Source organism: Chrysoperla carnea, chromosome 1 (assembly GCF_905475395.1).
Source record: "Chrysoperla carnea chromosome 1, inChrCarn1.1, whole genome shotgun sequence".
Classification (NCBI taxonomy): Eukaryota; Metazoa; Arthropoda; class Insecta; order Neuroptera; family Chrysopidae; genus Chrysoperla; species Chrysoperla carnea.
The window spans coordinates 61,895,543-61,919,769 of NC_058337.1; the positions used below are offsets into that span (position 1 = coordinate 61,895,543).

The window sequence follows — 24,227 nt, forward strand, 5'->3', positions numbered from 1 at the left end:
AAAATATCGTATTTACAAATTAAAATTGGATTTTTTTATTAAAATTTTTTATTAAATAAAATTGTAAAAAAATGTAAATCAGCTTAAAAGAAAATCACAAATAAAATACTTAATCATAGTTTATTTTCATCGTTCTCATCATCATCGGCTGGAATTGATTTTTTTACATTCATTAAAAATGCATTTTTTATTTGACCACAAGTTGAATCACTTTCAGCTAATATATATGATTCTAATGGCAATCGAAAATTGATGTATTTGTCTGATCCCATTTCATACTAAAAATTAAAAGCAAAAAATTGTATAGTTTAAAAAAAAAAAGTGAAAAGAAACCATTAACTGTGTTAATTGTTAAAATATCATGTACATGAAAATAAAAAAAAGATAGTCTGTCTGCCTGGAAGCACGATAACTTCAAAAAACGAAAAGAGATATTAAGCTGAAATTTTTATAGCATGCTCAGGACGTAAAAAGTGAGATTAAGTTCGTAAATGAGCAACATAGGGTAATTGGGTCTTGGGTTCGTTGGATCCATCTTGTAAACCGTTGTACGAACAAATGATAGAACAAAAGTTAAAATTTAAAAAATGTTCCTTAACAAAAAATAAACAACTTTTGTTTGAAACATTTTTTCGTAAACATCACTGTTTATCCGTGAGGCCGCAAATCAGGATAAAAATTTGGTATCCAATTTGTTCAAAACTATAAAAAATAGGGAGTTCAAAATTTACAGGTAGTTTCCTGTAGTGGTCTTGTGAAATATTCTCGAAAAACAAAAATAAATTCTAGAAAATACTTTCGAAAATCAATTTTGTTGTTTTTTTAAACTCTTTTAATTTATAAAAAAAATAATGCAAGTTCTAATATTAAACACTTTCTATACAGAGTATTTCAACAATTAACTCAGTCAATTATTTGTTTTCACTTTTTATTTATTATTTATGTTTCTTTACTAACACACACTACGTTGTGTGGATATCATAACATTCTCTAAAATACATTAATTTACAATTTCCAGTATAATTATTTGACACTAAGCGTACTACCATCAGGGCAATAGTCTCGCAACAATGTAATAGCACTATTATTTACATTCGACCACACACATAGAAAACGTACTAAGCAATATCCTAAAGAAATTGTCCACTCTTGTGCCCAATACCTCTATAGCATAGAAATAGAGAACGATCAATTATGTAAACAGCAAAAAACCAATTATATAGTGGTATATAGTGGTTCTTAAAGACTATTAGGCTTTAAAGTGAGATCTTAGCGTTACACTGGCAAAAATATAAATCAATATTATTTTTAATAAAATACCCATTGTCGATTGTATTATTCTAAGAATGTGCTTTTTCGAATTTGGTTTATTTATAATCAAATAGTTGTCTTTGTAATAAAACTGTTTTTTTCTCAGAGTTTTTTAAGAAAAGAGCTTGATACGAAAATGTCACTTTTATTGAGTCTCTCATTGGTTGTTGTCAAATTCTTATAGTATGCTTCTAAATATTCTTATAGTGTTCTAATTAACAAATTATCTAAAAACTATCAATACTGGTGCCTATTTATCATCACCTGCTGTATTTTCGTAACCAGCAGTCATTATTATTTTTAATAAGGCTCACCTCTTCAAAGGATCGATAAATTGAACGGAAAATAGGTTGTCTTGATGAATGGAAAAATCCACGAGATCCATGTAACACAACAACACCTTCTTTTTCGGCACTTTTACATATACTCATGTACATACAATGGTCTGGACGGTAATTAAATCTACATGGATATACATACAGTTTATCTGAAACACAATTAGATATCATTGAAATTGATATCAACCAGGATCAGAATATTTTGAAAATTACCAGGATAATAATGAAATATAATGTTTATTATATCTTGATCACCCCAAGTAATATTTAACTTATATTTTTTATAAATAGGTATCACATATTTCGTCCAATTGAATCTTCGCATTCGAGTTAAATTCATTAACATTACACCTGAGTTCACACCTAAAAACAAAAACTTATTGAGTAAAAGTATATCAAATGTATTTTTTACCTAGCAGAGGTGGATTTTCATATTGGCTAAGAATTTAAGACCTGGATCTATCTTCAAAAGCCAAAGGACCTCATAACCAATTCAAAAGACTTTTTTTTTTAAATAAAACTAAAATTTTATTTAATTCACAAAACGATACAGGATTCAGAATGTTTCCTACCCGGTTTCTATAGACAGTTTTTATCCCCTGAGCATGTATAATATATGTGAGGATATTCTAATTATTATAACAGTCCACAGTTTGTAACAGTGAGAAATAACATTAATATTAATATAGTGATGGAAATATAGTCCTTTCTTTTACCGTAAAAGTGGGTTAAATAAATTTTTTTTCAATAAAAAAGAGAAGTAATTTTATATCTTTTTTATTACACAATTATGCTGCGATTAGAAAAAGATTGAATATAAATTGTTACTTCCACTGAGATAGAACAATAGTTTAAATGTTAAAAAATGTTCCTCATAAAAAAATAAACAACATTTGCTTGAAACATTTTTTCGTAAATATCATTTTTTTCCTGTGGGGCACAAATTAGGGCAAAAATTTGGTGTTCTTTTCCTCCGAAACTATAAAAGAAATTTATCAAAAAATAATCCATGCACTGATATTGAACATTGTCTATACAGGGTATTTCAATCATCAACTCAGTCAATTGTTTATTTTCACTTGTTCTTATGCTGGATCTGGTACAACTTGCCCTTTGGCTGGCGACACCTTTGAACATAGGTATATATTTGTTTAAAAAACAAGTTAAAGCAAACAATTGACTGAGTTAATTGTTGAAATACCATGTATAGACTATGTTGATTACACTGTCACATTACACATACATACATGTCACACATACATAACTGATATTCCCATATATAATACACACTATATAATTTGCGTATAATTTGCACTCTCACGGATAAACAGTGATGTTTACGAAAAAATGTTTCAAACGAAAGTTGTTTATTTTTTTATAAGGAAAATTTTTTACATTTAAACTTTTCTTCTATCTCTAATGGATTATAAGATGGGTCCCACGGACCCAAGACCCAATTGACCTATGTTGTCCATTTACGAACTCGACCTCACTTTTTATGTCCCGAACACGCTGTAAAAATAATTTTTCGTTTTTTAGTTATCGTGTTGACAGACGGACAGACAACCGAAAATGGACTAATTAGGTGATTTTATAAACACTTATACCAGAATTTTGTTCGTAGAATCAATATTTTTAAGCGTTACAAACTTGGGACTAAACTTAATATCCTATGTTATATTTCATATATTGTTAGGACCTAGACGGCGTTATCCTTAAAAACGTGGTTCTAACACACTAAATCATTCATATTATTATTAAGTAATAATATTTTAAATAACCTAATTTGAAATATTAGTTCATTAAGCTAGTCAGCTAATTTATATTGGTTATTATTATTATTAAGTTACTTATAACAATCATAATAATTGAATTGAGGTCTAATGTGTGATAGCAGCATGGATGGCTCTGATTATATTTACTTGTCAGCAAAATTAATATTTAATATATTAATTTTTACGTCACAATATTTAATATTTTGACCTAAAAGTTTTGTATTTAAAGACATTGGAAATTGATCAGAATCATACCTACAGTAATTATTACAACTTAGAGATTCAAGTGCAACTTAATTTGTAAAAAAAATACAAGTGATTAATTTAATATAACATATTTTAAAGACTCCGAATAAAATAAATATCATACGAAATATCAGTATATCAGTGTTTAATTTGTAAGACTTCGTATTTATCCCCAAGAATTCTCAAAGTCTTTCTTTTTCAAATATTAAGATCTTGTGGTGGCAGCAAAGGCCTTTTGGTACACAACATAATTGGTGGCAGCGGTGGGATGGTATAATTATGTCCGATAGTGCACACAAATAGTAAGGTAAGGTGTAAAAGAAGGCTTCAAATACAAGAAGTTACAAATAAACAACTGTTATTGCCATTGGAAACTTTTTTGTTATCTCATTAAGTTTCAGTTCACAAAGAATATTTAAACTATTAACTACGCTATAGTTATCATACACACTTGTTTATTACCATATTTTCCATAATAAGGATGGCGTGCAAAACGATTATACCATCCATTTGCATCTTCATGTTCTGGTGCTAAAGCTGCTAATTGAGAACTATTCATTTTATAAAAATGATCCCAAACATAATCGACTGGTGCTAAAAATACTGTGTCCGTATCTACGTAAATCACAGCATCAATATCCGGTAGTACTGACTAAAAATTAGACAAATTAAAAACTATTGCATTAATTAATAAATTATTTCTTTTACTTACGGGTAAAAACAATCTTTGAGATGCACATGGTTTAAATAACTTTTTCCATTCATCTTCCATACCCTTTGGGAATGTAAGAGGTTTTATTTGGAACTTAAAAGCACCATTTGTAACATTTTGCCACTCTTTAAGCTAAAATTAAAAGATCTAATTACGATTGAACATTATTCACTTAGACGTTTGGTTTTACCTTTTCATAAAAGCTATCCCTTAAATTATTTTCAGTAACTATTAGAAAATGAAGAGGAGAAGTTGTAAATATTAGAGCAGACTTAAGTAAAGTCAACGTTTCTGAGACTCGATCTCCACACGCAACTACTGCTAAGAAAATTTCTTTATTAACAGATAGTGAAATTTCTTGATCAACAGTTGTGAAAATTTCATTTTTACTAAAATATATAAAGATTGTTAGTACTTTAATGATATTTTCATTATAGAAAATTACCTTGCTTGTTGAATATTTCGAGGCAGTGATATCACTTTTAAACTTTCTGGATTATCAGTTAGTTTATTATTGTACAACAATAACAAGATAATTAATATCACTATGGTAAAAACTAAATATTGGAGTCTTGTTAAAATTTTCATTTTTCTAAAATGCCATCAAATGCTGTCAAGACATTTTATTTTTATAGTAAATTATGGAAATTTTCATTTAAAATGAATTTAACTGTTTATTTTATAAAGAAAAAGTAATTTGCTTTATAAAACATTGATAATTCATCCCACGATGCTTTTATGAAAAATGTTAACTTATTTTTAATTAGCATTTAAAAGTAATTGACATTTGAAATTGGAAAACTTGTAACTTATTTTAACATAAAACCATTGACTGACCGTCAATCAATTTCACCCAATTGTCTCATTTTCCAACCTAAAGAATCATTTAAATTAATTTATAAATACTTTATTTTATTTCAAAACTAAACCTATCCAAATAATTAACCCCAAAAAAATATTGGTTAACTTTTGAAAGTACACAGCATCATGTGAATATAATTATTTTTATTTTTTAACTAAGCGAATTTTATTAATTAAATAAAAATGTATCATATAAGTAAGCATTTAATTCGAATGCATAAACAAAAATTTCCAAAATCATTTAATAAAATTTTCACATGTGTTAAACTACAATCAAATACAAAACTTGAGGAAAAATATTTACAGCAAATAAAAATAAGTACAGAACTTGATAAGTTATTGGATAAAGTTGAAAATAAAATTAGTTATAATACAATCATTGATAGGAAAAAGTTTAGTCACTCGTATCGCAAACATAAAATTATTGAAAATATACTTTCAAAACAAGAAAATGAACTCACATTTCAATTAAAACATCTAACGCCTTTACCTGCATCCTTAAAGTATTATATGGATAATAATGACTCTAAATTGAAGGAAGAAGTCGTTAATAATAAAGAAATTCCAGAGCCAAATGTTACAAAATTTCCTTACGACCTAAAACAATCGACCACTAATTTCGAAATAACATCGAACGATTTAAAAGTAGAAAAAGATGAAATTAGTGAACAAAGCGATGAACATATTGAAAAAGTTCCTGCAAATTGGATGTCGGACTATGAATTGTATTCAGAAGAATTAGATACTGGCGAAACTGATAGCTGGAAAATGAATTACGGAACACCAAACCCAAATTTGGCAGTAAGTCAAGTGCCATGCGGTGGATGTGGATCACTGCTTCATTGTAAGGTAAACCTTATTATGGGAAAATTTTAATTGATAACTTACTTACACCTATTAAAAATTTTCAAAATATTAGGATACATCAATACCCGGATATATTCCAAGCGAAATATTTGAAAATGTATCAAAGAAAGAATTAGCATCAATTATTTGTCAACGATGTCATTTCTTAAAAAATTATAACACAACCTTACAAGTTCGGATATCACCAGACGAGTATCCAAAAATTTTAAGTACTATCAAATCGAAATATGCTTTAGTAATTTTAATGGTTGATTTATTAGATTTTCCATGTTCAATTTGGCCTAATATTATCGATATTATTGGTAGTAAACGACCTGTAATTGTCGTTGGAAATAAAGTGGATTTATTGCCTCAAGATTCTAGAGGATATTTAAATCATATTAAATTTGTTTTGGAGAAAGTTATTAATGAAACTGGAATTTCAAAAGCTAATATTAAACATACAGCTTTAATTTCAGCAAAAACTGGCTATGGAATTGAGGAGCTTATTACTAAATTACATAGTATTTGGGAATATAAAGGTACTTAATATAGTCAATTAGAATCACAGCGAAGAGTTAGAAATTCATTTATATCTAACTACCAAATCTACCCAAATTTAGCTATTTTGGGTGAATCTCTTTCGTACAATTTGACATACTTCCAAGCTAAATTTTTTATTTTGTTGACGATTTTTGTTTCCCTTCAAAGAACAATTATTAATCACATAAGGCAGAGCTATAGTTGCTGGTTCTGCCAAGATTCATTTTGATTGTTCTTTTTGTATGCCATGTATATATGAAATATATCAAGGTATACTAAGTTTAGTTCAAAGTTTGTAAAGCTTAAAAATATTGATGCTACGAACAAAATTTTGTTATAGGTGTTCATAAAATCACCTAAAGAGTCCATTTCCGGCTGTCCGCCTGTCTGTCTGTCAATACGATAACTATAAAAACAAAACGAGATATTAAACTGAAATTTTTATAGCGTGCTCAGGACGTAAAAAGTGAGGTCGAGTTCTTAAATGAGCAACATAGATCAATTTGGTCTTGAGTCCGTAGGACCCATCTTGTAAACCCTTACAGATAGAAGAAAAATTATACATAAAAAAAAATTCCCTATAAACAAATGAACAACTTTTGTTTGAAACATTTTTTCGTAAACATCACTGTTTACCCGTGAGGGCTCAAATTAGGTTAGAACAAATATAGTATGTATACCTATATACATGTATTGTATTGTATCAAATTTGCATGTTTTTTACATATGTACGTTTTTGTTTATTACTATGTACATTGAGGAAGTGAGGAGAAAGATACTCTTATGACTTTGTGTGGAAAAGTGACTATCTTTCTTTACTTACATGACAAACGATTAAAACAAACAAACGATTGCATAATCGACACTATCTTGAGGTATGTGATATTTCAACAATTAACTCAGTCAATTGTTTTTTTTCACTTATATAGTTTGGTTTTAATTTGTCTCAAATATAAATCGCAAAACCTTTCTCTAAATGTATGAAATATTTACATATATAAGATAATGAGACAATTGTTCCTTGCTTTTAGAGAAACACCTTTATTTGTAACATTTTTAGCAAAATCGGAGGAGAGATTTCGACCGCATGTATTTAAACTGAAAACCATAGCAGATAAATAAATAATTTTCTTAATTTACCTTTTCAGGTGATGTATATTTAGTCGGCTGCACAAATGTTGGCAAATCATCTTTATTTAATGCATTATTACAATCTGATTATTGTAAGATACAAGCTGTAGATCTTATACAAAGAGCTACGGTTAGTCAATGGCCAGGAACTACACTAAATTTATTAAAATTTCCCATATTAAGACCTTCAGGTAACTTTTTTTTATCTTTTCTAGATTCGGATAATTATAAAAGTAATCATTTTTTCTTAGGTTGGAGATTATATGCGCGAACAAAACGCCTAGTAGCAAATCGAAATAATTTGAATGCTGAAAATGCACTACGAAAATCTCGTTTGCGTGAAACTAAAAATCCCATGTACGCTTCTTTAATTGGTGAGTTTTATTAATTTTTAAGTGTTCTACCTATCAAACACACCTTGAGTCAACTATAGTTTATTGTAATTGAAATTCCTAAAAAAATTTTTTAGGCCACATTGATAGAACATTTACGCCCGAAGAACCTATTGACTTGAACACTGACCCCTTTACGGTAGGTATGAATCCAAACGCAGGTACAGGACTAAAAACATTAAATGAAAAAAGTGAGGAGTATGTAAAAAGTAAATGGTGTTTTGATACACCAGGTGTTTTACAACCAGATCAGGTATTGTTTTGATAGACAATCAAAGGGTCTTATATTGAAAATTAATTATATTTTTTCTCAGTTTTTACATCTATTGACGACGGAAGAAATAATGTTAACGTTACCGAAACAAATTATTGCTCCACAAACATTTAGTCTTAAGCCAAAACAAACCATTTTTATTGCCGGTCTTGCACGGTTAGATGTTATTGAAAGTTCGTGCTCTAGTCTTCCATTACGGTATGTAAAATAGTATGGAAAAATTGTTGTTCGATTTAATCAAAATCGGCTTTAAGATGTAAAAAACTACTAACCTTGATGTTACATCGTTTGCAGATTTACTATTTTCACTTCAAATTCGTTACCTATAACAATATGCGACACAAAAGACGCCGACGATTTATATAAACAATTAATTGGTTCAGAATTGTTTTTAGTACCTCAAGCGACTGGTGATCGATTAATGAAATGGACGAGTTTAACTAGTGGTGAAATTTTAAACGTGGTAGGAAAAGATTATAAAATTTCGTCCGCAGATATTATTCTTTCATCCGCCGGTAAGTTTTAATTATTTTTTTAAAATAATGATTTATATATATGTTTCTTTTTTTAGGATGGATTGCCATTACTCCAGGTCCCGATGTACAATGTAAACTGCAAGCATGGACGCCTGAAGGGCGTGGTATACATGTACGTGAACCATCATTACTGCCGTATGCTGTGAATCTTCGTGGGAAAAAAATTCGTGGTAGCCCTGCTTACGGATCTAGTAAATTTTTTATACGTGAATAAAAATAATTGTTAAAATTAAAAAGTCTTTTTACTTAAATTCAACCATAATTAAATTTTTCGGGAATGAGTTTCTTGCACCGATAAAAGAAAACCAAAGTTCGAACACGATCATCATTAAAAAAATGATTTAACAAAATATGAAAATGTTAAGTAAATCATTTTTTTAAAGTTTAGTAAGTATTTTTAAATTACTTGTAAGAATCAGATGGAGAACACTTTTTTGTATTTATCAGAAAAAGAAAGAAAAAAACTTAATAATGTCTTGGAATTAATTAATATAATTGAAATTAATTTTTTTAAATTAAATTCTATCAATTTTCCTAAATTTTAATTAGTTTAGAAAGCATTATATAATTCGCACCTCGCTCCGTCATCTATTACAACCCTGGTTCATTTCCTTTAACGCTCCTTTAACGTAGTTACTTTTGGATATTTTTTCAATCTCCCATTTTGAACTAGGCTTATAAATAAGGAACGTTTATAACCGAATACAAAAAAAAAAGTTTTTCATTTATTTATTTTATAAATATACAACTTTTGCTAACATGAAATTGACAAAATGGCATCGTAATTTTGAAAAGTTATATGTAAAAAAAAAATTAATTAAAGCTTAAACGCATGCGTACAGGTAGGTACAAAATAGTATCTTTATATATACATATAGCAGTCTTATTGTTAACAACCTATACAAAAAATATATAATACAAGTTGCGAAAATGTTTTGTTAATTTACTATCATTATCGTCTCATTAAGGTAGTTAAGTGTTTGTTCTGCTAAACAATAACAGTTTTCAAAGAAATGTTAACGTACCTTTAGAGATACAATAACTAAGAGAAAATTGTAATTACCAATCTGGAACATTTTTATGTATATGAGAATCTTAATTTTATTTATAATGTCTACGTACACTGTGCGTTATAGCTTTTATACGCAATTAAGCAAAATCGAAATTATTCGTTCAAATATTTTTAGTCGCAACCTGTATCTAAGTTAATACAAAATTCAAATCTTGAAGCAATTGAAATGAAACCACATGCAAAATTTATGCAAATTTTAGACCGTTAAAATTTATATATTATTAGAACTTATTCAAACAAGTGATGAGATCAATAAACATCGAGACCTGCGTGACAGATAATGTAAGCGAGACGCATTAATGAGATTTACTCAAAAAATGTTGACCGCTTATCTGAAATAGATAACAATTACTTGATATTAAAATTACCTCGGTGAGATGATCGATGATTAGAGATTATTGCCTTGATTGAAGATCTTTTAAGAGAAGATTCGGTATCAGCTTTGTTGATTAAACTGGGAGTGATTACGGGTACCATTAAGAACTGGTAAAATGTAAGCACGAAAAGATAGTCGACGTCTGATTTTTAAAATATAATTTAAATGTAAAATATTCCGTCAAAGTAAAAAAAAATTTTAGAGGTTGTTGGGACATCACATCCTTCCTTTTCCGTCCTTTTAAGCCCAAAAATGTAGTTAAAAAACGCTCTGTTTCCGAGATATAGAGTTTACAAATAAAAAAGATAATGCTGAGTAAATTACTATTTTGAGCAAGGATTCTCAAAAAAATAATTTGCTCACATTATCGTATTGTTGTTTAAAAAATTAATTTATTGAGAATATTTATGCAAAAATAACAAAAAAGGTCATACAAATATAACCTTCGTTTTCAACATACAGGATCGTAAAGTTTTAAGATATATGTTCCAAAACTTTATGATGAATATCTCGAAAATGAAAAATTTGGGTATACGTTTATTAATGTTTTTTGTAATGTTTTTGTAAGGAATTTAATTAATTTTTGAGCTTAATTTTTTTGTTTTGATGTCCCCTACAACCTTGAAAAGTTTATTTACCGTATATTTTCAAACGTCTTGTATATGAGCTCATTTTCATGATTATCTTATTATTATCCAACTAATCACATAATCAGACTGCAGTAATTTTCAATCATTCTGAAGTATCTGAAGACCATTATTGATATATGTTTATTTATCAATGGTTTCGAATAAGAATTGATACCATTATTGATGAATAAGCCCTTTGACTGTAAATAGCACTGTTATTTGAATAAAAAATATAAATTATTCTTAATTAGCATATTGTTTTGAATATTTTAAATATTGTTATTTGTAAAAAAATACGGTTAAACACAATAATTAACTTTAAATGTAATTAGTTTTATTTTATTTATTTAATAAGGTATTATTTATAATTAATTAGAAAATAATTTTATTTTTGAATTTTCAATTATAATTATTAAATTTGTTACAATCGCTTAATTTTTCGTAAATGTATACGAACTTAGGTGAGAAACCATAAAGGATATATTAAAATGATATTTTTTATTTACTGTTATATTTTGCACCGTATAATTTTCTGGCATCAGTTTAATTGTTTTAAAATTTTATCGAATAAGCTAGGGTTAAAGTAAGTTTTTAATCACGAGTCAAAATAAACAAATACTTGCAACGCCATTAAATAAATATCATATACAGGCTGTAGACCATTTCTACACCTCTTCCAAATTCTAAAAATTTCGTTAAATTTGAAACTTAAAATTAGTAAATCGTCTATGACTTTTCAGCTTCTGGTTTCAAACGGAAGAAGATTAAATCAAAAACATGTTCCACAAAGTAGAGCTCCAAACCATAAGGAAGAAGATTAGTTAGATTCGTTTTCATAGCTGCTAAGAGATATTAAACATTTTTCGAAAATCGTAATAATTGAGCAGAAATCGATTATATTATCAATTTCTGTTGGATGTATTCTTGTTTCAACAAAAAATTTTTAGTTATTTTATAAGAAACATCTTTCTAGAGAGAATAAAGTATTAATAATCCACTTTCGATAGGAATCAGGAACTGAAAAAAGCCAATTAATGATATGGTGATTTACTAGGAAGAAATGTTTCGCGTTCAAAAAAATATTTTTAATTTTACAGAGAGGGATACGGTTTGTCTCAAAACTCGTTGGACATTTTGAAAAAAAAGACTACTATTTGCCATATTTCTTATTAAAAAGATTCTAGCGACCATAATAAAAATTGATAACTAAAAATTAGCACACTATAGAAACGTTAATTGACATATATATTATTCAAATATTTTTACAACGCCCACTCGGGAAGTAGACTTTTCGAGCGCTGTATGTCACCTTCAAAATACACAATAATCGCATACTTAACTATATGTGTTTCATAAACGCACATGTTCGGTTATAGGTGTTTCATAAACGCACATGTTCGGTTATAGACTACATAATTGTATGTACTACTGACACGCCATCTGTACTAAAAAAAAATAAGTAATCAATCTTAACCCTCATTTATTAAAGTTACCACACTGATTGTGTCAAACGCGAGTGTTACATACAAAAAAACAAAATTAAAAATTGAAATTAAAATGAACGAGCAATAAAAATTTGTATGCAATAAAATTTAAATTTAAAATAAGTAAATAAATCATTTCTCAAATTGATAAATTTCTCTCAAAGTCAACTTCCCGAGCGATTGTTGTAAAAAGTATTGAATGCTACTTGCGGAATAACTAGCAAATATGACAGTCGTGATTACGGCATTCGCTCTAAGGTTATGAGACATTCTTATGAAGACTCGTGTGGTTGTCGCAACTCGCCTACGGCTCGTAGCGACATCTACCACACTCGTCTTCATAAGAATGTCTCATAACCTTACGCTCATGCCGCAACACCACGACTGTCAGATTATTTGCTAGTTATCCCACTTGTAGCATTAATAACTATTATTTAACATGAACTAATTAATAACTATTAAATATTTTCAAGGAGAGTATTTTTTAAAAATGGACACCAGTTGCTCATATCTATAATAATGTAATAGCATTCCCATCCTAAGTTCGTGATATTGATGATGATAATAATAAAAATATATCTAAATATTTTAATTTGTACTTAAATATATTCATTAATAAAAAATTATTAAATTATTTGTACTATATTTTTAAATTAGTTACGATAATAATCGAGCTCAAATTTGTAAAAAATAATCAATTATAAGAAAAATTATAATTAAAAAAAAGAAAAAAAAAATTACAATTCGCTGTGTAATTCAAAATTGAATACAAGAATAATAAGCATAGTTTAAAGTAATTGATGTATCGTACTAAAACGTTTCGTTTCTTACCAAGTTTAATGAAAAAATTAAAGAAAATTAATTTCCCATACTGTTTCGTTATCAATTAATATTCATTAAATAATTTAAAAAAAAAACTCGCAAGCTTTATTTGTGAATAAGACTTATATCAGAAATAAAGTTGTACCATATTATTATTACCCTTATAGTTCGTTATTTGGGGATAAAATTTCCGTAGCTAAGAGTTTATAAACGTTTGATTAAGTTTTAGGAAAACAAGACTAATGTTTTCAACATAATTTTCTTTAAGAAAATACGTTAATATCCACTTTAAAAATGGTGATATATTTCTATAATTTTAATACCGTACTGTGATAAACGTTCTTTTATCATGCTATAATAAACAAAACTCATTCACTATTAGTTTCGTAGAAAGCAATATTTCCATTAAAGTTTCTACTCTCTTAGCTATTTTTAAAGCCCCAAAAATTGAGTTACATGGTTGTATTTATCTGTCTTAGTTGATATTTGGGGGGAAAATTAAATTAGAAAACTTTCTTTCTTTTTGTTTGCAACTTGCGAATTTTTAATTCAATCGTTGATTTACATTGTTGGCACTGTGAAGAGAGAAGTACTCAAGTACATCCTTAAAATTTTTAAAAATAATATCAAGTGGAAAAAAATTATTTTAATATTTAATGAAATTTAATATTCTTTTGGAATTTTTCTGCACAGAAATTATCTATTAGTAGAAAGTAGAAACTGAAACAACCGAAAGTAACCCATAATTTTTTTCGCCACATATTGAAACGATTGTAACAAACATTTATAGCACTGTAATTCTAAACATTCCTCCAAGATTAAATTTGCAAAAAAAAAAAATTTTATTATTGACTTATTGTCTTCCCTCCTAAAAAGATTAAAAACTGCAATATTAATACAATCAAGCAAATTGCTTTTTTCATTATCTTGAGTTTTGGGGGATAAATTCCTATTATCAGTTATTTGTCATAGTATTCCCATTTGATAATAATTAATAGATATTCAAACTGAAAGTTTGCCCCGTAGCACTCATCATTTCAAAAAACTTGATCGAGTCAAAACTAGCAGTCAATAGTAAAACTAGGAAAGCGAATGTTGCTTTTTAGCAAAATTTCTGCTAAATATAAAGCAACATATCAGAAATAAATTTTACTTGTGATGTGATTTTTAAATTCATGAATGCTTTTATTTTCAATCAAAAGGAGCGATAAAAATTGGCATTATTATTATAATTTTTTTTTTTCACTTTCAACTTTAGAGAACGCTTAAACTTTGTTTAGAATGACTGCGCTATTTGCAAAAACATTAATTAAAAAAGTGATTAATAATTATAATTATTATTCAGTAATATGAATAATATTAAACCGATGTTACATCAGTTGTTTCAATTCTAGATATAGGTTTTGCTGGTTCAATCACTAAACTTTTCTCCGAATTTGCCGATAATTTTAGATCTTGTAAACTTTCAATAATGTTATCAACACCAATTGAATTATCACCGCCTCCACCAGCAGTAGGTGCAGATGAATTTAATGCGTTAGTTTTAGTAACATTCTTTGATGATGGTTTTGCAAAATGTAATACACAAAATCCTTTATAACCTCGCCATGTAATTTCATTTGGTTTGACACCACGTTCCGCTAGTGCAGCCTTCAAATCACGTACACGAACATTGCGATCAATGTTGCCAACACGTAAGGAAAAATCGAAGGTATTCTTCTGTTTGCGATAATTTCTACGCTCATTGTTGCGGCGTTTTGATGTAGCTCGTTTATTATTTGATGGATCAGTACCACCATTGGCTTCATTTTTCTGTAAAAATAAAAATAAAATGTGGAAAACCATTTTGTCATCATTGTACGTGTGTAACAATAGCTTTTATTATATTGTAAATCGAAATTAGCTACAATTGTGCCTAAATTTTACCAAAAACATAATTTGACTGAATTTATCAGACTGTCAGGTAATAAAGAAAAACAAGTGAAAACAAACAATTGACTGAGTTAATTGTTGAAATACCATGCATAAATAGTGTTGATTACTCTGTAACATTGCAAATACATATACAATTTATATAATGCATACTATACAATTTACGCCCTCACGGGTAAACAGTGATGTTTACGAAAAAATGTTTCAAACAAAAGTTGTTTATTTTTTGATAAGGAACATTTTATACATTTTACTTTTGTTCTATCGCTAACGGTTTACAAGATGGGTCCTACGGACCCATAGGTCACGACCCAATTGACCTATGTTGCTCATTTACGAACTCGACCTCACTTTTTACGTCCTGAGTACGCTGTAAAAATTTCAGCTCGATATCTTATTCGCTTTTGAGTTATCGTGCCCACAGAAACACTTACACCAAAATTTTGTTCATAGCATCAATATTTTTAAGCGTTACAAACTTGGGACTAAACTTAGTATACCTTGCATATTACATATATGCATGGTATAAAAAGTGAAAGTAAGAATGTTTGTTTGTTTGTGTGTTTGTTACGCTTTCATGCAAAAACTAAGGAATGGATTTGAATGAAACTTGACAATAATAACGCTCATACATCAGAATAACAAATGAGCCATAATTTATATATACATACAGCACATAAAGTTTCTGTGAAACTTTTTCAAACCGCCCCCAAAACGCTCTTCGGATCGTTCTGATCAAAAGCTCTCACGGCCACAAAATTTTTTAACGAGTAGTTTTCGGCTACAGGGCTATCAAAGCCACCTATATATTACAGTTATAGTACATGACTAGGTAAATGACTTTCTGTGAAACTTTTTCAAACAACCTCCAAAATGTTCTTTGAATCGTTCCGATCAAAAGCTCTCAGGATCATTTTTAACTGGTAGTTTTCGAACTACGAGCGATTAAAGCTACACATATATTGTATTTATAGTATATGATTACTATATTATTTAATAATGATACAACAGACAACATACCAACTAACAAGACAATACAACAAAATACAACCATGCAGAAACACACACACACGCGCGGTAGTCATATACTATAACTATAATATATTTGTAGCTTTTATCTCCCGTATATAGTATCGGTAGTATAATAAATGTATATAACTGATGATGTCCTATGCATGGTTATATACAAACATACATACAAGTGAAGCTAATATAAGCGTGTAAAAGCGTTTGTGGCCGCGAGAGCTTTTGATTAGATGATTTCAAGAACATTTTGGGGCGACTTGAAAAAGTTTCTCAAAGTTAAAAGTAAAAAAAATATTTTTTAGTAACTTGTGTTACTAATTGTTCCTTAAAACTAAAATCGACAAGTAAATTCTTTAAAAACACCTATTAAATTTACTAATTTTATTTTACTGATACTAAATCCCGAGTGTCTGAGCTTTAAGAAGAGACTTATTTTAAATACATGGTACTAATTTCAGGGTGTTAATTTTTATAGTTACAAACCTCATCAACACCATTTTCAGCTAGCTCACCGGATCCATCTTTTTTGGTTACACGTTTACGCCTTGGACGTAGATTTTTTTTTTTTGGTCGTTGAGGTCGTGCTCCTTCTCCCGCAGCACCTTCGTCTTGGGACTCAGATACTTGCCGATTTGGTTGTGACCGACGACGATATCGATGTCTTCTATTCAGATGATATTGTGGCTTATAACGTCGTTGTGTTTCCGCATCACTATCTTCCTCTTTTAAAGTCACGTCTTTGCCGGCTCTAAAAGAAGTGGCAAAATTAATATATAAAATGATCAAATTAAATTTCAAAATACTAACTCTTGATCAAGTTCACGAAGTTTTTGTAAAATTGGCATCAAATTTAAACGACGTTGAGATAGCAAATTCCATATAACGCCAGTGGGTTTGGGTAGTCGTTTTTCAATTGTTATCACTTGAGTTGGAGTTACAATTATATCAACAGGTACATCGTGAGCTTTAAATAATTCGTGTGGTAATTTATCAAAAACCTAAAAAATAGAATTTTTTATTTGTTGTCCAAAAGACTACCCTATCCACCCGGATAAGACTTTTGGAATTAAATAATACTGAAATACATGTAATAGATTTTTAGAAAAATGTACAAAGTAGACCAAAGCATTAAACAAAGGTTCAAACGACGTGTGCCTTTGAAACTATATCGAGTTTCAAGCATATGTCAACTTAAAAAAGAGACACTCTGTTTAGAAAAAGAATTACGATTTCGAGAACCAGAAAATTAAAGCCCGTGAAATTATGAACACAAGGAGTGATAAGTGAGGGCAAGGCAAGTGTAGGCTTTAGCGCGGTAGTCCTTGTTTTGAAAGTTGAAATTTCCCAGCTATTCAAGTGGAATTGTTATATTATATCGGGATGGGATTGTTATATACTATAACAATAATAATTCAACAATATAAAACATAATAATAAAAAAGAGTAATTATGCTTATCGTAGTGAAACAATTTTAAAAAGCTAAATTCGTGGTTTGATGTTATTTTTAAATTGATTTAGATTACAATTAGAGAAATTCACACTGCTATTCAAATCATTTTATCATGCAAAGTAGCGGCGAATTGATAATGTAATTATTTTTTATAGCCGCATCAATCAATTTATAAGAGGCATTTTTCGGTAGTCCTCGAGAACAGCTCCGATTTTTATTATTCTTTTTTTATATTATTTAAAATCGGAAATCTTTTAGATGGAGTAAATAATTATTTATATTGATTAAACAATATATATCCTTTTTATCTAGAAAAATTTTTTTTTGCTACATAACAAAAAATTGAAGTATTATTTGCATTAAAATTATATTATTAAATAAAATATTAATTATAATTATTATAATTATCACAATAACATAATAATTCATAATAATATTAATAATTTTTTTGAATTATTTTTAGTGTCCGACCGAAAGTCGATTTTTGGCCGAAGCCGAAGCCGAGCCGAAGTCGAAGGTTTAAAAACACGATTTTAAAACTTTAATATTAAAGTTGATCTCTAGAAGTTGATCTAGAAGTCAATCTAAAGATGATTAAAAAAATTACCTTGAAATTTATTTCAAAATAATAACATTTAGAACAATTCGTTCAATTCCGACGTTTGCTAGGAACTTTCGGCCAAAGCTTCGGCTTCGGCTTGAATTCAGGCCGAAGTCGAATGTTTGACCGAAGGTGTTTTTTTTTGGCCGAAGGTGGCCGAAGCCGAAGCTTCGGTCGGACACTAATTATTTTATAGAATTGATAAATTTTAAGCAATAAGGTGGTCTAGATTGGAACTACTGAAAAAGAATTTGAATTTATTATCCAGTCAAATTGCATTTTGAAGGTTACAAAAATTCCCATAGAGCTAAAAATTGGTACGAATGTTCAGAATACTATTATAAATGAATTGTGAAAAATCCCCATCAATCTCCCTTGTGCAAAAAATTTTATTGAGGGGGGAAGTTTGCAAAAATAAGTTTTTCGCGTTTTTCAGCAAAACGGTGAGTTTAACAGCAAAAATAGTTCAGACAAACATTGTAGATCATTCAATTTGCTACAAAATGTGTCTCTATATAACGGTTCAAAGAATTGAAAAAATTATTTTATTCGTAATATGCAAGTTTATATACATTTTTGAACCGTTATACGAGTAAAAATATGAGTCCCTATATCTTATACATACAAATTTTAAAATTTTTAGAATATAAATCAACGTCAAGAACTTCGTCCCTATATTTATTTAGTAGCATGGCCTGAGTAACATCTGTCTTCCATTCAATTGTCAGCATGGTGATGCTCGTATACCTGCCTCGTTTCAAAGGTCTCATACTCTACAAAATACTGTTAGTCGTAAACATTGAAAGAGGTGGTGAATTTTCGGAGTACCTGAAAGACCAGACATCTGTAAACATTCATGTGTAATGTCGAAAAAATTATACTCGAAAGAGTAGCATTGATGCTGTGAAAAGACAGCGCCAAGAAGAAGAAGCTGGTTCATCAAAAATAAGTCCTCGTATTTTTACTCGTATAACGGTTCAAAAATGTATTACGAAAAAAATAATTTGTTCAATTCTTTGAACCGCTATATCACGAAAATGGCAATACTCCTGAAAAAAGGTGTAGAGACACTTTTGGTAGAGAATCGGATTAACTATAATTTTTGAGATTCCAAGATTTCGTCATCTTCAAGTGATCGATGCTTTTCGAAGTCACTTCTACTACATACAGCGCAGGCAGTTGAGCAATGACGTCCATTTTTTTTGTAGCTACATGCTGTAGCTGCTCCGAATGCTGTTTTGCAAGAGCAAAATATAATTTTTAACTTCCCACTATAGGAAGTTATTGTAATGGGTTCGATTTTCGAAATAGAAATTTTCAACATTTTTTTACGTTTCATGGTTAGGACAAGGCATTAACACTAATTTTGAGAAGATATGTGTGTGTTTGTGTACGTACGAACGTATATACGCGCTTATGTACGCGAACACAAAATGATATTTTTTTTCGAAAGTTTATTAAAAAATAAAAAAAATTTTTAAATAGATTTTTCATGTTAATTTACGATTGAAAATGGTTTTTCTAATCTATAAATTCAAACGCCAGTGACGTCAACACATCGTTTTAGCAACGCCACCGCATGGAGAAATGATAAAATAACATGCAGAATGATAAATGGCTTGTCTCTCAACTGGCTTTCACTATATTATAATGCAATTTTCCATAGAAACAAGCCGAAAAATGTGAATTTATTGTGAAACGTAATTTTCCATAGAAACAAACTGAAAAATGTAAATTTAGCGTAATTTCCATTGGCTCACAGCCTCCACGGATGTAAATACGTCACTACCGTTTTTTTTTATTCAAAAATATAACTCTTTTTTTTATTAATAATTAATTACAAAATGGAATTATTGATTTAAAAAAAAATTACTTAAATATACTTTAGGTGAATCATTCTTTCATTTATATATGAATTTGTGGTAAAAAAATTAATGTAAGTTCTCTATTATGCTTCCACTGTTAAAGATATGTAAACTATTCTTAAATTATGTAATTTTGCTGCATCCTCTGAAGTAACGAGTTGATGGTTTTAAGGGCACGCAGATTAACTGGCACGAAATTCATCAGCTCGTTTAGAGAGAACTAGCAATCAGGATAATTATCAATTTAATTTATTATTTGATCGATAGCGTTATGAACATTTATAATTCGTGGATCAATTGTTTTTTCCTGTTTTAAAATATTTATATACAACGATCGATGGTATCTTGCACCTATGGAAAGCATTCAAAGTATTTATTCTTAAAAGAAGAAATCGATAAAATTCGCCTCTTAATTTTTTATAACATCAAGTATTTTTTCTCTAGTGTGATGTGAAGTGATAACATATATTTTGTGATACATAACAAACATTAAATTTTTTGTGGCCAACTAAAGATTTGGTGCAAATAAAACAATATGATTCCAATCAGAGAAATTGGAATATATTAATTTCAACTTCAATTGACTGAGAAATAATTTTTCACGCAGTTCAATTAGTAGCAAGTAACAATTAGTTCTACAATTAATATATAAAAAATGTTTGTGGAAAAAATCACGGAAAGCTGTTTTTTGTATATAAGTTGCATAAACATTGATTAAACAATATAAATAATTATTTCCTCCTTCTGAAAGGTTTCTGATTTTAAATAATATACAAAAAAAAAAAAAAAAAAAAAAAACTTTAAAAAAAAAATAAAAAAAAAATTCATTAATGATATTAAGAAAAGGATATAATATAATTTTGATAATTTTAAGTTATACGGGTCATGGAATTTTAGTTAGGAAAGTAGGTTTAAATTGTGCACAAAAAGCAGGCTAATAAGACGATTCTAAAGGATAATTGTAGGAGAGAGTCTTTAGGAATTTGGATTCAGTATTTCAAACAGGTGATGCGCATTCTAAAATACACGCAAAATTCTAGTTGTATACATTTACAGCTTAACTCATGTTAAACATTCATAACATGAATGCGTAGAAAAATATAGATCTTCGCTACGAAAAGAAAATAATGTATAATAAAATTAATTATTCTTACTTGATTGTCGTGAACTGTGGTAACAACAATGGTATCTTGATTCACAGCTTTCATATGCATCATCATTGCAAATTCTAAATCAGCAAAGCCTTCACCTTTACCAATTCTATGCCCTTCTTTTGATACAGCTACACTACCCAATACAACCAAATCGATATTTATTTTGGCACTCAAGTCAATTGGTTTTCCACATGCTTGAATTCCTATTTCAGAAATTAAAACCAAACTTCTATAATTTGTTGGATAAAATTTTGTTAAATTAAATTATACGAACTAACCTTTAGGGCGAACAGCATTCTTAATATCGTTGTTAGTACAGCCTTCTTCTAGCACTACTAAACTTAACAATCCTTCTCGGAGCCGAGGTATTGGAACGTATAAACTTTTATGATTCTAAAGTAGAATTTCGAATTATTATTGACAATTATATCGAAAATTTTGGGATACTATCTTTATTCTTTTAAAGCAATTGTAAACTATAAAATTGAAGCAAGCCACCACGGAAATCAATCGAAATTTGCTCTGACAAGACCATTTTTGGACAATTAGAATTACTTGAAACTTTTTTTTGTTTACATAAGTTTATTGTGTTTATAAAAAAAATTGGTATTATGCCTTTAAACTTTTCCTTTATAGACTTGAAGTAGGGAGTTAGCCGAATTAAGTGATTATTGAAAGGATAATGATGGTCGTAGGATTAGTTGTTGGGGCGTAAATAAAGAATGACTAAAATAATATGTCATAAGCGTTATTTTATTCGCTACATTTAAATTTTTTTAAACTAAATCATTTCGTTTCTGTCCTACAGAAAAATCAATATCCCATACTTTTCCAATATTTCCAAATAGCCGCCATACCGTACAATAGCAGTATGTTTCCAGCAGCAAATAATATAACGCTTGTAACCCATTATGCCCATTATTTTAATCGTCTTTTTATTACCCCTATTTTAGTTCCCGTGATTTTATCAGTTCTTGTGCTGAATAAAACATAAAAAAATTGTACGAGAAACTTTCTTTTCATTATAACTCCGTAAATTTTCGTGCAAATGACTTGAAACTTTTATCTCTTTCAAGGTTTTTTATAATACTTCAAAAAGTGTACAAATTCCTTTTTTCAAAAAACGACAAATTTTTGAGTTATTTAACGTTAAATACTCCGAATTTAAATCGTCAAAGGATAATTGTACTTGTAGGAGATCGTAAAGTATTGACTGTTTACGAAATATACTTAAACGACACTTTTTGCTTAGATTTCATCAATCTACCCGTTGCTATTTACAACATATATTTTTCTACCGAAGGGATGGTTACACTTTGCGGCAATCGTACACCGAAACTAATTTATAAAAAAAATGGTCTGGGCATAAATTGTAGGAAATTTTTTCAAATTTATTTTGTATTTAGATTATTTCCTCGTAAAATGACTCTCCATGTAACCCCTTTCTTGAACCAAATGATTAGAGTATTAAATTATTTTAGATTTCAAAGACCTGCATCACTGAGATAATGCGTGTTCTGTGTTTCGACAAACAGGTAAATTGTGGCTACTCTTTACAAATGCATGCATTAAAAGAAATTGAAAGTGTAATAGACATAAGTAAAACTTGGTAAATTTAGTCTATTCACTAAAATGACTTATATAAGTCTATGAAAGTGAATAAAAATTATTCGTAAGGATAAAAAAATGTAAAAATTAACCTCTAATACAGAAACTCGAACAGGTTCCTGTGGCTTGTCCGGATTCACCTTAACCACTTTGGCGTTTTTAAATACATCAAGTTCTATTAATTTACTGTTGGCTTGTTCACATCCTTTGAAATTTGGAATTCGACCCCAACATGGTAAAGGAAAATTTACTAAGTTTGCTTTTTCTAGCTGTTGCCAAACACTTGTACGAATCGAATCCTTTGTTAATTCTTCAGCTATATTACATTTAAAAACAATTCAGTGACAATTCAATTTGATTAAATTTTTTATTTACTGATACTTACGCAAGACAAATGCCGCTGCGGTAGGTATTTTATTTTCACCAGAAGTTGTTTCTGCAGGTTCACTTGGTTCGCTATTACTCATTTTGATTATTTTCGTATAAAATTCGCTTTTCTCAAACTTTTCTCAGATTTTGTTTCAATGTTGTTTTTACACCTACTCAACCAAAAACTGTGTCATAAATAGCACAGTATTTTTATTTACTTTACGACTTTATTACTATTTTTTACTGTTTTTGTACTTTTGCCAACTAAAAATGTATGTGTTAAAACTCCCTAAATAAGGATAATAAGTGAGTTGGTTGTCTTCATGCATCTAAACTAGATACATAATTTAAAAATGCCAATGCCATACTCATTTTACTTTATTAATTAATTATTCCAAATTTATCTTTTACAGATAAGGCGGTACCATTGAAGTTATATAACTTTTTATCAATTTTATAAACTGATAATTTCAAACTTAATTTTTTTTTTTAAATTCTTAATTTGTTGAAATATACACCTATTAAAAAATACGATTGGTTTAAAAGTTGTAGAATAGTCCAAATTTATAAAATATATACCTATAATTTTTTTAATCAATTTAAAGTTCTGTTAATTTTAAATATAAAATGTTTATTTCAAAATAAGTTTTTTAAACTATTGTTAGTAAATTCAAAAAAATAAGCGTATTTATAAAACTAATATATTAGAATAATACCCATATAATACCTATAAATTAAAACAAATGTATAATTTTGATGAATTTGAATTTATAATGCAGGTGCTCGACGGCTTGAACATTTTACTTAATTTTGTGACGTCAATAGGGTATTATCGTTAGTCAAAAATAAATAATGAAATTTAAAAAAAGTTAA

The 24,227-nt window shown here is 28.7% G+C and overlaps 3 protein-coding genes across 3 annotated transcripts; 1 reads left to right on the forward strand and 2 right to left on the reverse strand.

The window, feature by feature from the left end:
* Positions 1-113: 113 nt before the first annotated feature.
* On the reverse strand, positions 114-5,152 carry LOC123306121 (glucoside xylosyltransferase 1). Its single transcript, XM_044888009.1, has 8 exons — positions 5,094-5,152; positions 4,828-4,956; positions 4,573-4,771; positions 4,383-4,514; positions 4,133-4,322; positions 1,863-2,012; positions 1,626-1,798; positions 114-278 (listed from the first exon to the last, which is right to left on the reverse strand). Exons 1-8 carry the CDS (start codon positions 5,150-5,152, stop codon positions 114-116), a joined length of 1,197 nt encoding a protein of 398 aa, XP_044743944.1.
* Positions 5,153-5,426: 274 nt separating this feature from the next.
* Positions 5,427-9,195, forward strand: LOC123306129 (nitric oxide-associated protein 1). Its single transcript, XM_044888021.1, has 8 exons — positions 5,427-6,092; positions 6,163-6,631; positions 7,781-7,954; positions 8,015-8,137; positions 8,233-8,408; positions 8,470-8,627; positions 8,724-8,944; positions 9,001-9,195. The coding sequence occupies exons 1-8, from the start codon at positions 5,427-5,429 to the stop codon at positions 9,177-9,179; spliced, it is 2,166 nt and encodes a 721-aa protein (XP_044743956.1). The 3' UTR covers positions 9,180-9,195.
* A 4,351-nt stretch (positions 9,196-13,546) lies between these two features.
* On the reverse strand, positions 13,547-23,592 carry LOC123301878 (methenyltetrahydrofolate synthase domain-containing protein). The gene is made up of 7 exons (XM_044885095.1): positions 23,371-23,592; positions 23,078-23,301; positions 21,656-21,770; positions 21,378-21,580; positions 17,114-17,304; positions 16,790-17,054; positions 13,547-15,160 (listed from the first exon to the last, which is right to left on the reverse strand). Exons 1-7 carry the CDS (start codon positions 23,450-23,452, stop codon positions 14,708-14,710), a joined length of 1,533 nt encoding a protein of 510 aa, XP_044741030.1. The 5' UTR covers positions 23,453-23,592; the 3' UTR covers positions 13,547-14,707.
* Between the last annotated feature and the right edge of the window lie 635 nt (positions 23,593-24,227).

Bases quoted from the DNA above. Each gene is read 5' to 3' on its own strand.
- LOC123306129 (XM_044888021.1), top strand. From the start codon at position 5,427: ATGTATCATATAAGTAAGCATTTAATTCGAATGCATAAACAAAAATTT. The intron at 6,632-7,780 runs GTACTTAATATA...TTACCTTTTCAG, and splicing joins TAGTATTTGGGAATATAAAG to GTGATGTATATTTAGTCGGC. The intron at 8,409-8,469 runs GTATTGTTTTGA...ATTTTTTCTCAG, and splicing joins GTGTTTTACAACCAGATCAG to TTTTTACATCTATTGACGAC.
- LOC123301878 (XM_044885095.1), bottom strand. From the start codon at position 23,452: ATGAGTAATAGCGAACCAAGTGAACCTGCAGAAACAACTTCTGGTGAA. The intron at 23,302-23,370 runs GTAAGTATCAGT...AATGTAATATAG, and splicing joins CGCAGCGGCATTTGTCTTGC to CTGAAGAATTAACAAAGGAT. The intron at 17,305-21,377 runs GTAAGAATAATT...TCTATTTTTTAG, and splicing joins CCACAGTTCACGACAATCAA to GTTTTTGATAAATTACCACA.
- LOC123306121 (XM_044888009.1), bottom strand. From the start codon at position 5,152: ATGCTAATTAAAAATAAGTTAACATTTTTCATAAAAGCATCGTGGGAT. The intron at 2,013-4,132 runs GTAATAAACAAG...TTTTGTTTTTAG, and splicing joins TCCTTATTATGGAAAATATG to GTGTGAACTCAGGTGTAATG. The intron at 1,799-1,862 runs GTAATTTTCAAA...ATTGTGTTTCAG, and splicing joins TATATTTCATTATTATCCTG to ATAAACTGTATGTATATCCA.